Source organism: Gopherus evgoodei, chromosome 3 (genome assembly GCF_007399415.2).
Source record: "Gopherus evgoodei ecotype Sinaloan lineage chromosome 3, rGopEvg1_v1.p, whole genome shotgun sequence".
Classification (NCBI taxonomy): Eukaryota; Metazoa; Chordata; order Testudines; family Testudinidae; genus Gopherus; species Gopherus evgoodei.
Genome location: NC_044324.1, coordinates 16281028 through 16294363, shown reverse-complemented (window position 1 = coordinate 16294363; position 13336 = coordinate 16281028). Strand labels below are relative to the sequence as shown.

Genomic DNA, 13336 nt, shown 5'->3' with positions numbered 1-13336 from the left:
GACTTCCTAGCTTTTCCATCTAAGGCCTCATGAACCACCACAGAAGCGCCAGAAGACCCAGTGATCTCACCCTCCAGATCTGCCTTCACAGCCTTCCTCATCACACATGCAACCCTCTCAGAAAAGAGGTTTCTGAGAAACCCAAGAGAGCTGTCAGCTACCTTGCCTGCTGCTGTACAACCACCCCACCTCCTTCAGGGGTCTTCTTACCAGCTTGGAGTGCAATAACAATGGACAAGTGGGTGCTAAATGTCATCCATTATGGCTATACGATCAAGTTCATCACACTACCTCATCCACAACCCCCTCCCCTATCCCTCCTCAAGGACCACTCTCACGACAGCATCCTCACCCTAAAGGTAGACATCTTCCTACAAAGAGGGGAGATAGAGTGGGTTCCTCCAGATTATCAAGAAACACAGTTCTGTTCAACTTACTTCCTAATACCAAAAAGAAGGGTGCTTGGAAAGCAATCCTGGATCTTTGTTGTCTCAATCATGTCATCCGCAATTCCAGGTTTCGTATGGTCACATTAGCAGCCATCATTCTGTCATTGGAAGAAGGCATGTGGTTTACGGCTCTCGATATGCAGAACACCTATTTTCACATAGACATTGATCTGACCCACACATCGTTCCTGAGGTTCACAGTAGGCCCTTAGAATTTTCAATACAGGGTCCTGCCATGTGGACTCACCACTACCCCCAAGATCTTCACCAAAATTCTCACTGTTATGGTGACCCACTTCAGGCATTATGGGATCCTTGTGTTCACACTGGCTGCTAGCAGTGTGATCCAGAGACAAAACCCAGATCTTGACCTCCATGTTGCTCAGACTCTGTTCCTCCCTCGGAGTCAGCATAAATGTTGAACAATCAAATTTGGACCCCACACCCTGGGCCTCCATCAACTCAGTTACAGCACAAACTTACCTACCAAGGGACAGATTCTAGTCTCTGCAAGAACTCGTCACTCGCAGAGCCAACAGTCTCCTGTCCCAGTCAGGATTTTCCTGTCCCTCCTGGGCCACATGGCTTCATGCACATACATCATCACCTTCACCTTTGCTGCCTCCAGATGTGGCTTCAGAGAGTTTACTCACCCATGCAACATGCCATGAACCTTATGCTGACAGTTTCCCCCCAAGGTACTCTCATCCCTCCAGTGATGGATGGACCCACAACAAGTCTGTGTGAGGATCCCTTTGCTCCCATCCTTCCCAGACAGAATAATCATCACTGACTCGTCCCTGGAACGGTAGAGGAGCGCATGTGGGAAAGCACATGACACAGTTGAACATGGACCCCACGGGAATCCAGGATGCACATCAACATTCTGAGCTCCCAGCTGTAAGGAAGGCATTCCAAGAGTTTCTCCCTTCCCTTCCATCTGTTCTCATTATGTTCTTACGTAGGACAATGCTATGGGAGTATTTAGAGCACTGGATGAGGTACGGGCCACCAATACCCCAAGAGAACCTACTTCAGTACAGAAGTAAAATCCCCTCTGACCACAAACCTCTAGTTGCCAGCTATCATATGGGGTATCATCAAACAAGTACAACCCACACTCAGTGGGGACCCCAGCCTGAAATAAATTTTCCTGAACCCCTCTTCTGGCCTTCAAACAACTTCCCAACCTCTCCAAGCTCATAATCAGAAGCAAGCTCCCCGCAGACCAGGACACACCAAGTCAAAGCAGCACCAGATCCTGCCAGAAAAACAGATGCAAAACCCTGCAGACCATATCTCCACTGCTACAATGATCAACACCCTCCACAATACATGTTTCAAGATCCATGGGTCCTGCACGTGCCTATCACTATGCGTGGTGTACCTCATACAGTGCACTAAATGCCCCCCGAGCGAATTACTATGCTCTTGAATGAGCTCACAGGAAAGTAAGACACAAACACCACATCACCTGTAGATGAACACTTTTCACAAAGTGATTACTCTGTATCTGACCCTATGAGTCCTCATCCTCAAAGGAAACCTGCGCAACACTTTCAAAAGATGAACCTGGGAGCTTAAATTTATTCCTCTGCTGGACAATACAAATCATGGACTAAACAGACACTGGATTTATGACATATTACAATAATCTGTAACCCATTAACACACACACACACACACCCTGTCACCAAACTGGCTCCCCCCACCCTACTTTCCTCCTTATAACTGGAGGGATGTTAACTTCACCTTGAATGGACCCTTGAAATATGCGTTAACTACTTACGTTAAACAATCTGTTCGAATCTTGTATTTAGCAGTGACCTTTTGTTAGTTTCCCAGACCTGGAGGAGAGCTCTGTGTAAGCTTGAAAGCCTCTCTCTCTCCCCCTCCCCAACAGAAGTTGGTCCAATAAAAGAGAGAACCTCACCCACTTTGCACATATTTTTCAGTTTAGCATCCTCCATGTTGTAAGTTATGGTGCCTCTTTTCAAAACAAACTTCTGTGGATGTAGTTTTTTACAGACTGAGATAGAGCGCACAGTGTTTGAAAATCTTGTAAAACTCATGTTGTAGATGGGGAGAATATTTTGGCAGGGGACGTAAGTAGGTTGAAATTTCTAATGAATTTTGGCCACTTCTAATAGTGAATCTGTCTGCTTGTTCAGTGATGTCCGCTTGAAGTAGCATAGGCAACTCCTCTTCCTTTTGCTTCCAACTGTGATCTGTTTAATGATCAGCGTGGCAGAGAAACAGCCGTTCTGTGGCTACACCACAAAAATCTCTTTTATTTACACTTTAAAACCTTGCCCTGTGTAGTTCTCTCTGTTGCATGTGTGTGGAAATGCAGGGACATTCTCATTACCTGGGTTAAGACAACATTAATTTGTCCCCTCTTGGTACAATGTGGGTCAGCAGAGTCCATTTTAAAAAAAAGCAAAGCCCAGTTTATCACTAAAGACTATTTGTTATCCCAGAATTTTAAATACATATTTTAAAGCTTTTCCTCTTCAGTTAAACCAGTTCAGCAATATTTAATCCTATAAGTGAATAATGCTGCTTTTTTTTTTCTCCCTATCCTGCAGCCTGTCCCACGAATTATGGTTCAGTCTGCCAGCATTGATGCCAGTGCTACCAAGTTAAAACAGGTAGGCACACTACATTGTCCACAATATCTTGTGACTGGAAACCAATGGAAACAGCAACAGTGCTATATGCAAAGGCTACTGCTGGCATCGTTACGTCAAACCTCTTCCATTTTTATTGTTGCTTCGCTTAGACAATTAACTGTAATGTAGGTTGGAATGGGTTTTTATGTCCCGCTAAATTCTCCTCTTACATTGCTTGTTACACTTTTATATTTGAAAACCTTGCTAATCATATGATTTCATTAGCAGGTAAGAATCTGAAGTTTAGCTGCCTGCTGCTTTAAAAGGCAAAGTGCTGGACTAGGGTGCTTTCTATAAACAGAATATATCCGTTTGCATCCAACAAAGTGGGTATTCACCAATGAAAGCTCATGCTCCAAAATGTCTGTTAGTCTATAAGGTACCACAGGATTCTTTGCTGCTTTTACAGAATATATCCCTTATTCTGAACGTTTAATTTGATTCTCAGTTATACATTTCATTCTAATTCATGATATCGACATGAAAAAGACTAGCACTAACCTGCAGAGAAAACACTCTTATGATCTCCCACAGTTTAGCAGAATTTCAATCTTGTGAGTAGCAGATCAGTTTTCTCCTATTGTGCTTATTTTGTCTTAACAAAATGTGTGTTAAAGCTTATGTAAAAGGGAAAACGCAAAGAAAGGATAGAGCTTCTAAATCTACAGTACAGCGCCCTTCCCTATAAAAGAGCTAAAAATATATTTTAATTAACCATAATGTTTTCAGAAACTTTTCTGTAGTACATTTCACTCAGCAGTAGAAGGCTAGCCTTTGATTCTGACGCACCAGTAATTCAATCAAATTCCGCTTTCTCTAAATGCCACTTATATTTCCTTTAGAACAGTCTCCTCAAGGGAGAGTGAAAGTCCCATCACTTGGGACACTTAAAACTAGATTGGGCAAAGCACTAGAAAATAACTTGAAAAGAAACAAAAAGAAAAAAGGTGAGTGAGACAGTCTCATAGGTCTCTAGATTATGAAAGAAATTTTTAAAAAATCTTGGCTTGCAGATTGAAAAATAAATTAATTTGCTTACAGAAAGCTACCTGCTATGCTCAGTCAGCATATGGCTTATGAAATCTTTTGTTGGCACTTCCCCTTCCCCATGGCACAGCTTGATGGATGATTGATGGATCATGCCTATCACAACATGTGGTACACCTTATTCAGTGCACTAAATGCCCCAATAGCAACTATGTGGGTGAAACCAGGCACTCGCTATGCTCTTGAATGAACTCACACAGGAAAATGATAAAAGGCAAAAACAACACATCACCTGTGATGAACACTTAGATCACTCTGTATCTGACCTATCAGCCCTCATCCTGAAAGGAAACCTGCACAACTCTTTCAAAAGAGGAGCTTGGGAGTTTAAATTCATTACTCTGCTAGATAGTACAAGTCATGGACTGAAGAGAGACACTGTATTTATGGCTTATTAGAAAAATCTGTAAACCAGTAACCCTCTCTCTTTTGTCCTACGACTGCAGAGGTATTAACGGGCCACTGTACCTTGAATAGTCCTTTACAACACGTATTAACTACTTATGCCAAACAATGTGTTTCACTTTATATTTTGCTGTGATGCTGGGAGTACCTGTCCCAGACCTGAAGAAGAGCTTAGTTGGCTCCAGAGCTTGTGTCTCACCAACATAAGTTGATCTAATAAAAGATATTACATCACTCACTGTCTCTCTAAATCTGAAAACTCTAGGTAACTTTCCACTCCAATGGATACTAATTTAGAACAGAAAACAAAAATAAACACAGGTGAGTTAGTAAATAGAATATGTACAAGTTTGCCTTCCTCATGCACACCCTCCGCCCCCCTAGAAAAAGATTTAAAGACATCCTAATCTTTTAGAGTACATTTGCTGGCAAAAGATATTGATCCATCCTATATAGTAAACTGTACAGCCAAGAAATACATCACTAAAATGGGCTGTTAATCTCGGTGGTGCAGTTAATTTCATACTCTGAAAGTATGTGGTGGTGGCAGTACTGAGAGGGGAATGGCATTTGGAATCAGGGATATAAATGACAGTTTACTTAGAAATGCATAATTTATCCATCCTGAGTTAAGCCAGATAACTGTAAGAGACTTATAGATCATGGCTGTTTCACATTTCAAATAAATCCTGACATTCAAAAGGCAAATGACCATTCCTGTGATATAAATGATCTTTCAGTAAATATTGGGGAACATATTTCTTTTGCTGGACACTATTTTTTTATTAATGGAAGAAATGCACTGATAATCCCACCAGGTTTGTAAACTGGCTATAAATCAACAAGCACCCGTCCAGCTCTGCAAATGTGCAGGGATTTGGATAAAGCTGAGGTTTAGATAGTTCAAGAAGGCCATATGTCAGCATTATCAGCCCAGATGTTTTGAATACCATAACCCCATACTTGTCATCTTTTCAGATTAACCAAGAAGGGGGGAAAGAACCATTTGAAATGGCCAGGCAATCTGCAGAGGCAGAAAAGAACCAAGAAAAGATGCCCAAAGTGCCTCCACAGCAGCATACCGCAGACATTCAGGCACAGGACTCCCAAGAGGGGCCTCCAAGTCCCCTGAGTGAAGCCTCAAGTGGTTACTTTTCTCACAGTGTTTCAACAGCGACTCTGTCTGAAGCGCTCACTCCATGGAACGAAGCAATTGCTCAGACAGGTGGTCAAACATCTACAGTGAGCAACATCTCCCCACCCACCCCAGCTGTTCAGGTAACTTCTGCTACTGACATTTCAATGCAGACAGAGTGCACTTCAGAGGGCTACCCTGCTGTTAAAAGAGATAATCAAGCTGCTTCTGACCTCAGCACTGCCCATGTGAGACCTAAGGACAGCAGCGACGTGAATGGTAATGAGCATCTAAAGTCCAAGTCCTTTGCCCCCCCTGTGACTCAGAGTGAAGAACTGGATGTTGCCTCTATAGCCATTGATGCAAAAAGCTACATTTCTACCTCCATCCCAAAGAAAGCGCTTCTGACCAAACAGCTAATGGCTTCAACAGCTGGAGAGTCAGTGGGACAAGCTGCCAGGAAAAAGGACCACACAAAGCCCATCTCTGCTTCAGAATCAAGAGCTCCCAAACCACAACCCGTCCTCTTGTCGCAGCCCAGCGCTACAGCCTCTCCATTCAAAATCCAAAAAGTCAGGACATCTGAGCTCAAATCTTTTACATGCATGCTGGGGGGAGATTCTGGGTGTTCTTCAAGCCCAGAGGAAGAGGAGAGAGAAAAGAACCGGGTGATTGCACAAGGATTGAGCCATAATGGTGCAGAGACAGCTGATGAAAAACTGGAAGCGGCTTCTGATTCTGAAGATGCCAGTGAAATCCCAGAATGGCTAAAAGAGGGAGAATATGTCACTGTTGGCACAAATAAGACAGGCACAATTAGATATGTTGGCCCCACTGACTTTCAAGAGGGAACATGGGTTGGTGTGGAACTCGATTTGCCTTCAGGTAAGATATGCTCTGTGGCAGGTTGCAATGTGATAAATACTAAACAGCTCTTGATATCCATTCATAACAGGCAGATTACATATGACACCTGGGAGGGCTCATGATCAGAAAAAATGTTCTAGGCTATGTAGATTAGATGTTCAAGAAAAAAAAAATCACCTTGATTACTGGAATCTCCGTCAGTCTGTCTCTGACTAACGTGTGTCTGCCCAGAGTGCCTCTGCCAGCGTAGACTGTATCTGATCTCATCACATAGTCCCCTCTCCTCAGTAATGTATTGGTTTCTTGTGTCCTGATGAATCATTCAAACTGCTAATCCTCACCTTCCCCTGCAAAGCCCAATACTAACGATCTACAAGTATATAAATGTATAAACCTCAAGAAAAGAGAAATTTTCTAAAGAGGACCAGAGTGGGTGCAGCAGGAGTCATGGAATGCAAATGAAGAAAGGAAAATTTGGACTAAATAGAAGACGAGATGTACATTAAGGATAATCTCTCCCAAATTGTTTAAAACTGGACCGCAAAAAGCACACAAGGTGTGTGTGTGTGTGTGTGTGTGTGTGTGTGTATACATACACACACACACACACATAGAGTAATCATGCATCGAGCACCAGGGAATAGACTAGATCATTTAATGGGGGAAGAGGAGGGGTGTTTGATTTCCAATCTGAAAAAGTGCCAATCAGTCAGGAGTAGCAATGTCAGACCTCCAGAGATGCTGCTGGTGATGCAAGCTTCTCTGTGAAGAGGAAAAGATGCTGCTCCTGCTGGAGGCCTGTTAATATGTGTAGGTCTCAAGCAGTTCTCAGTATGCTGAGGATGTGGAACAGAGAGATGGTGGACCCAGCATGAGTGATCTGAAAAAAATGAGATAAAGGTACAAGATAGGGGATTGGCGGGCAGACCATTCTATGCTAAGGCCCCAAACCTTTAGAATTTGCTTCCATCTCAGCTCCATAACAGCCCAAGTTTATTAGCCTTCAAGGTGCACCTTTTTTCCTTTGCTCAAGAGGAGATGGATGTTGACTAGGGTGAGTGATGCTGATCTAGTCTATCTAGGTATTAAAAGGGGACAATATTTATTGTCATTGGGTTAACATGATCTGGAAGAATTGACAGCCATGTTTGTTTAGTCTAATTTTTTAACGTTTACTAAGGGCACCACATGGGTGCTCTTTTTATAGATTGTAAACATACAAATAAAGATGTAGAATTGGTGTTACCAGTAGGCCACCTCCACCTCTGTCCTATTTGATCCCTCCTTGCAAATTACACACTTTCATCTTTTGCCAGTCATGGGAATAGTGGACCCTCACCATGCCTTTGTCCACGAAGAGAAGAGTATATAGGTTCCAGAACTTTACCCTCCATGTGGTTGCCTTGGTGCCTTTCTCCTAGGAGACTAGACTGGGTGATGCTGCCCTCTCTCATCTCACAAAACACACACCAGGTCTTTCCATAAAACAATGCTTATTAAAAAGAAGAGGATTCCAAGTAAAATATTTGTCTAAACATACCTGGATTTATGCTTGGTAAAAACTAAACTAGATACAGCATTCTCGGCTGAAGTTTTACAGAAAAGACACAGCTTACATGTCCCAAAGAGCAATCTGTGGTTCTGACTTCTGTCAAAGTTCCAGCCCCAACTCTCAGTTATAAGAGTCCACGTGCCCCCGTTTTTCCAGCTTCAATACCAAATGCTAAGGAGTTAACTTATTTCCCCTGCTCCCAAGCAGTCTCTCATCTTCTTGAAGCTCTTGTACGTTGGGGGGAGGGATAGCTCAGTGGTTTGAGCATTGGCCCGCTAACCCCAGGGTTGGTAGTTCAGTCCTTGAGGGGGCCACTTAGGGATCTGGGGCAAAAATCAATACTTGGTCCTGCTAGTGAAGGCAGGGGGCTGGACTCAATGACCTTTCAAGGTCCCTTCCAGTTCTAGGAGATGGGTATATCTCCAATTATTATTATTATTATTATTACTTCACACATGACTGGTGATTGTCTGCCAGACTGTCAGGGGTGAAGATTGTTTTGATTACCCTATTCCCTATATGTGGGGGAAATTTCATCTCATGTCTCCCATCTGTTGGAGTGTAGTTTATTTCTAAAGTAAATTCACCTCTGTTATAAAATTTAATTTAAGAAATAGGAACAGAAGTTCATATCTTGTCACAGTAAACTGTGGATTGAGCAGAATGCTGTATCCTCCACCTCATGGGATTTCAGGACCCACAGTACAGGTACCCACCAGTGGCCAAGTGATCTGGCACTAGAGTGCTTAGAATGAGGGGAAACTGTGAAGACAAAAGGGTGAAGCATGCGCTATGTAAAGATGCTTCTGATGATCCAGGATAGTTCTTGGCAAATGGAACATATTGGTTTACAAAGATAACAGTGATTGTCCAGGCATCTGGAACAGAGCATTTTGGAGCTGCATTGCAATGCCCTGTGTAGTGGAGAGATTGAAATGGAGAGGGTGCATATGGCACCAGCAATAATAAAATCCAATAGCCTGGTGTTTAGAGGTGCTAAAGTACGGTCCCTACAGCTTCCTTTGACTTCCGTCTATCATGGCGTCTGAAAATCAGGCCACAAATTATAGGTTTTTTCCCTCCTCTCAGATGTTTTATTTGTCTCTGGATTATGCTTGTGTTGCTGCACAGAATATTTAAACATCTGGGCTAAGTTTAAAGAAGTTCTTTCAATAGATGGTGGAGAGTAGAAAAAGGCTAATGGGCCCATTCAGTTCCATACTGATTATCTCCAGAAAATTGCCACTCGGCATTCATTTCTACCTGGTTTCAGGAGTTTGGTGTGTTGGCTCATAACTCGGTTTTACTGGGTGTGCCATGGACTGATGGTCAATTTATGGAATCCTTTCTGATCACTGATATATTGACATACAGATGACTCCAGTGATTCTCTAAAATGAGGGGTACTCATAAGTAAATATATGCACAAGGGCGAAATTCCTTTTGTAGCATCTTTTTTTTTCTTTTTTGTTAAAGGTAAGAATGATGGTTCCATTGGGGGAAGGCAGTACTTCAAATGCAACCCAGGCTATGGGCTCCTCGTGAAACCAAACAGAGTGAAAAAAGCCACCGGAGCAGCAAGACGACGGAGCGCTGGGCTTAGGTTGCAAGGGGGAGCTACGCCCGAGAACCGGAAGAGCAACAATTTCTCAGGCTCAGCCTCCAACCTGACATCACTGACAGGCCTAGCCAAAATGGAAGGATCTGCTTTCCAACCTGAGAAGATGCAGAAGAATGCAGAGAACAGGAAATCTTGGGCTAACTGAAAGAGGCTTACAGGCCCCACAAGCTGGTTCAAAAATAGCTTGTGAAGCTATCACCGAAGTGGATGTGCTTGCAGCGTTAAACCAACCTGGTAAACTTAGCTCTGGCAAACACTAAAGGAGGGTTTTTTCTCTACTTTTGTTGCTGACATGTTATATCTTTGCCTTGTCATGGTGATGGATCTGTGTGTTTAGGCTCCTGACACAAATTGGGACACTTCATTGTGTGTCTTATTTCAAATAGTGAAGGTTGTGGGAGGGAGTTTAATGGTGCTGTTTTAAATCATTCACAGAATGAACAGCCAGATCGGTGATTCAAAATATTGTATGAGTTTCCAGCAGCTGCAAAAAATTAACTGGAGCGATTTCCTGACCCGCAACATCTATACTTCCTTAAACATGGTTGGCAGTTCTGTAAACATCAAAATGCAGCATGCAAGACTCCATCCTTTTGGAAAAGCTGTGTCTGTATCAGGCAATAATGAAAAACGGATACAGTTTAAAGAAGAAAGAAGTTATATTGTGAAGGAAACAGAACAAAAATAATCAACTTGGTTACATGACCTGGAACCAGTGCCTATCTTGAATAATGTTCGTGTCTTTCTACTCTTATTGAAATCAATGGGATTCTATCCTATCAGTGGCTTTTGATCCCTGTTTTTTCAAGGCATATTCAAATTGTTAACCCACTAAATAGATTATAGTTATTTTAACAGGACATAGACTCTGTTCGCCTTCCTTTCCTCCCTGGACACACTGTGGAATATTGCTCTCGTTGTTTCTTTAGTTTGCCTTCAGGATTTTAGCAAAGATATCAGTGTTCTCTAAAGTGCTACAGTATTTATAACAGCTTTTTCCAGTTCTGTCTGTACTGCCTGTTGGTGACATACTCACAAAGGAAGATATGAGCACCATGCACAACCTTCACTGGCATTTGCATTTCACCAGGTCTCGTAAAGTGAAGGCCTGTTGTTCCCATACTGAATGATCCAGTTGTATTTATTTTTATTTATTGTTTTAAAAAATATGAAATACTTGCACTTCACAATTGCCCATTGCCTGCCATTGCACATAGGCGCTCTATTTAGCGTCATACTGAATAGCCTCCCTTTTGGAAAGGCTCCTGCCTAGCCAGCAAAACTGTCTTGAGATTGCTCCTAAAATCACTTTATTGGAACTGTTGCACATTCTTCTTCAAAACTAACATTTTTCTGGAGGGTGGGAGAACTGGGCTGGCTTTTGTTGTTTTTAAACTTGATTTTATCTTTGGTGACCTTCACTAGTTTTTAATTTCCTGTGATATTTTCTAACAAATTACGTAAAGAAAAAAATAAGACTTAATTGTACAGTATATACAGAGCTTCTTATACTTCGTTCAGTAAACATTGAGGGATTAGAAATTTTGAGCAATAGATGTTTATAATCTATGTGAGGAACATTCAGGATTCTAAATTAATGGTTAAAGCTTAATATGTATCCAGCCTCTCTCCATGCTGCACAGATGTGTCTAAGTGCCTTAGCCATCTGGTTCAGGTATCCAAGGGAAACATACATTGTCATCAAAGTAAACTTTAAAGGAGGTAGGGACGGTTAGTGCAGGAGATAATTATGCTGATTGACTGTAATTAATATCAATTTATGCAGAAGGAATAAAAATTAAAATAGAAACTAATCAGTAGTTGGAATAATATTTGGAATGGGTCAGAATATAGCATTCTAAATACTACCAAGCATTAGTACATTCCTGTCAGCATTGTATAGTTCTGCTCTTTTCTACGTTTTCGTAAAGGAATTTAAATGTACAGGCAGGTTTTTAAGATTTTCATAAACGTTCTACTTTTTTCTTCCCCTGCACAAAGCTGCAATACGGGTTGTCGGACAGGAGTTTGCCACCCACTAGACCAGTGTTGGAAAACTTTTTATATTTCTCTCCTTTCAAGCCTGAAAACATGGGGAAATTAGCAACAAAGACTGGAGAAGCTAAATCCTGAATTTAATGTTAGGAATAACTGTTTTTCATAAACATGCGACCTGCAACAACAGAATTTATTTTATTAAGCAATGAGATGGTACACTCTAACCAATGTGACATCTCATAATACTGCCTGGCATTATAAAACTCTCTCAAATATTTTTTTCCAAATGAGCTTCACTTTTATTCTTCCAGTATGGGTACAGATGGCTGGCTACTGTGAAGCATCTTCTTGACTTAGCTTTTATTAATCTCATCATTTCATTTATTGAATTTGGGAAAATCCTAACTTATCCTTTTTATTGGTCCCTTATTTGGAGCATACAGTGTTGTGAATGGTAGATCCATGTTTTCTATTAATCCTCTATTAATCCCCTTTTCTCTTGCACCATCATATCTTACCCACAGGGTCTGTCTCTGTGAAGATTTTATATGTTAAATGATTGATCTTCGCAGATTTGATACAGTGCTTTCACTAGTGTTTGGGGACCAAGCAAAGGAAATCTGGGTGAATATTTCATTATTTATTTTTCCTAGTCTGCATTCCTTTTTGGCCGTGTTCACATTGTGATTCTGATTGTGTAAACACTTCAGCTTGTGAGTGACGTTACTGAAGTGTTTGAAGGATCAGGGTTTAGGGTAGAAACTCTGCCACCCACTAGAGCTTTGGCCTGGTAACCCTAACCTGTATGCACAGGATATTTTTCCTAATCATGTTACAAAACTATGCTACAAAATATCAGTACAGTTATACAACAGCATAATTTGGCTAACAAGAAAGAAATTGTGCTAGCACAGTGCGCTTTAAACATAGCGGTTGCTACCATGTATTCAGCCTACTTTGGACAAGGCCTTACACCAGTTTTAGGAATGCCCAGAGAGCTCTCCTCAGCAATTCATCTTGAATAAGGAAGCTGTGTTTTAGTGACAGACCTCTCAGACTTGAGTAGATGGTTAGGATGAAATCCTGGCTCCATTGAAGTCAATAGTCAAACATCCATTGACTTCAGTGGACCCAGGATTTCACCCATAGATTATTTTTATATATAGATAGATATAGATCTATCTTCACCACACTGATCAGGGCTGGCTTTAGGCCGATTCGCCTCATTCCCAGGGATCAGGCCCCATGCCTTAGGCGCCTTTTTAATTTTTTTTCTTTACTCACCCGGCAGCAGTCCGCTCCGGGGTCTTTGGCGTTTCGGTGGTGGTGTCCACTCCGGGATCTTCAGCATTTTGGCGGCGGGTGGGGGGTCCGTACCGGGGGTCTTCGGCAGCATTTTGGCAGCAGGGGGGTCCTTCAGTGCCGCCGAAGCCCAGGACCACCGCCGGGTATTCGAATTGGGCCCACAGTTAATAAAGCCGGCCCACTGATGTTTGAATTTTTCAATTCCACTCCAGTCCCTACCCCTCAAAAATTTAATCCAGCTGAGCTTTTTCCTACCCAGATCATTTCCATCTTACAGCTTCTGGT

At 42.1% G+C, this 13336-nt stretch overlaps 1 protein-coding gene across 1 annotated transcript in view; it reads left to right on the top strand.

The window, feature by feature from the left end:
* KIF13B (kinesin family member 13B) overlaps positions 1-12893 on the top strand; it is a 227320-nt gene extending 214427 nt beyond the window's left edge. Inside the window, exons 38-40 of the mRNA XM_030555191.1 lie at positions 3038-3100; positions 5552-6593; positions 9604-12893. Coding sequence (XP_030411051.1) covers positions 3038-3100; positions 5552-6593; positions 9604-9893 — 1395 coding nt within the window. The 3' untranslated portion in view covers positions 9894-12893. The remainder of the gene's footprint in view (positions 1-3037; positions 3101-5551; positions 6594-9603) is intronic.
* The last annotated feature ends 443 nt before the right edge of the window (positions 12894-13336 follow it).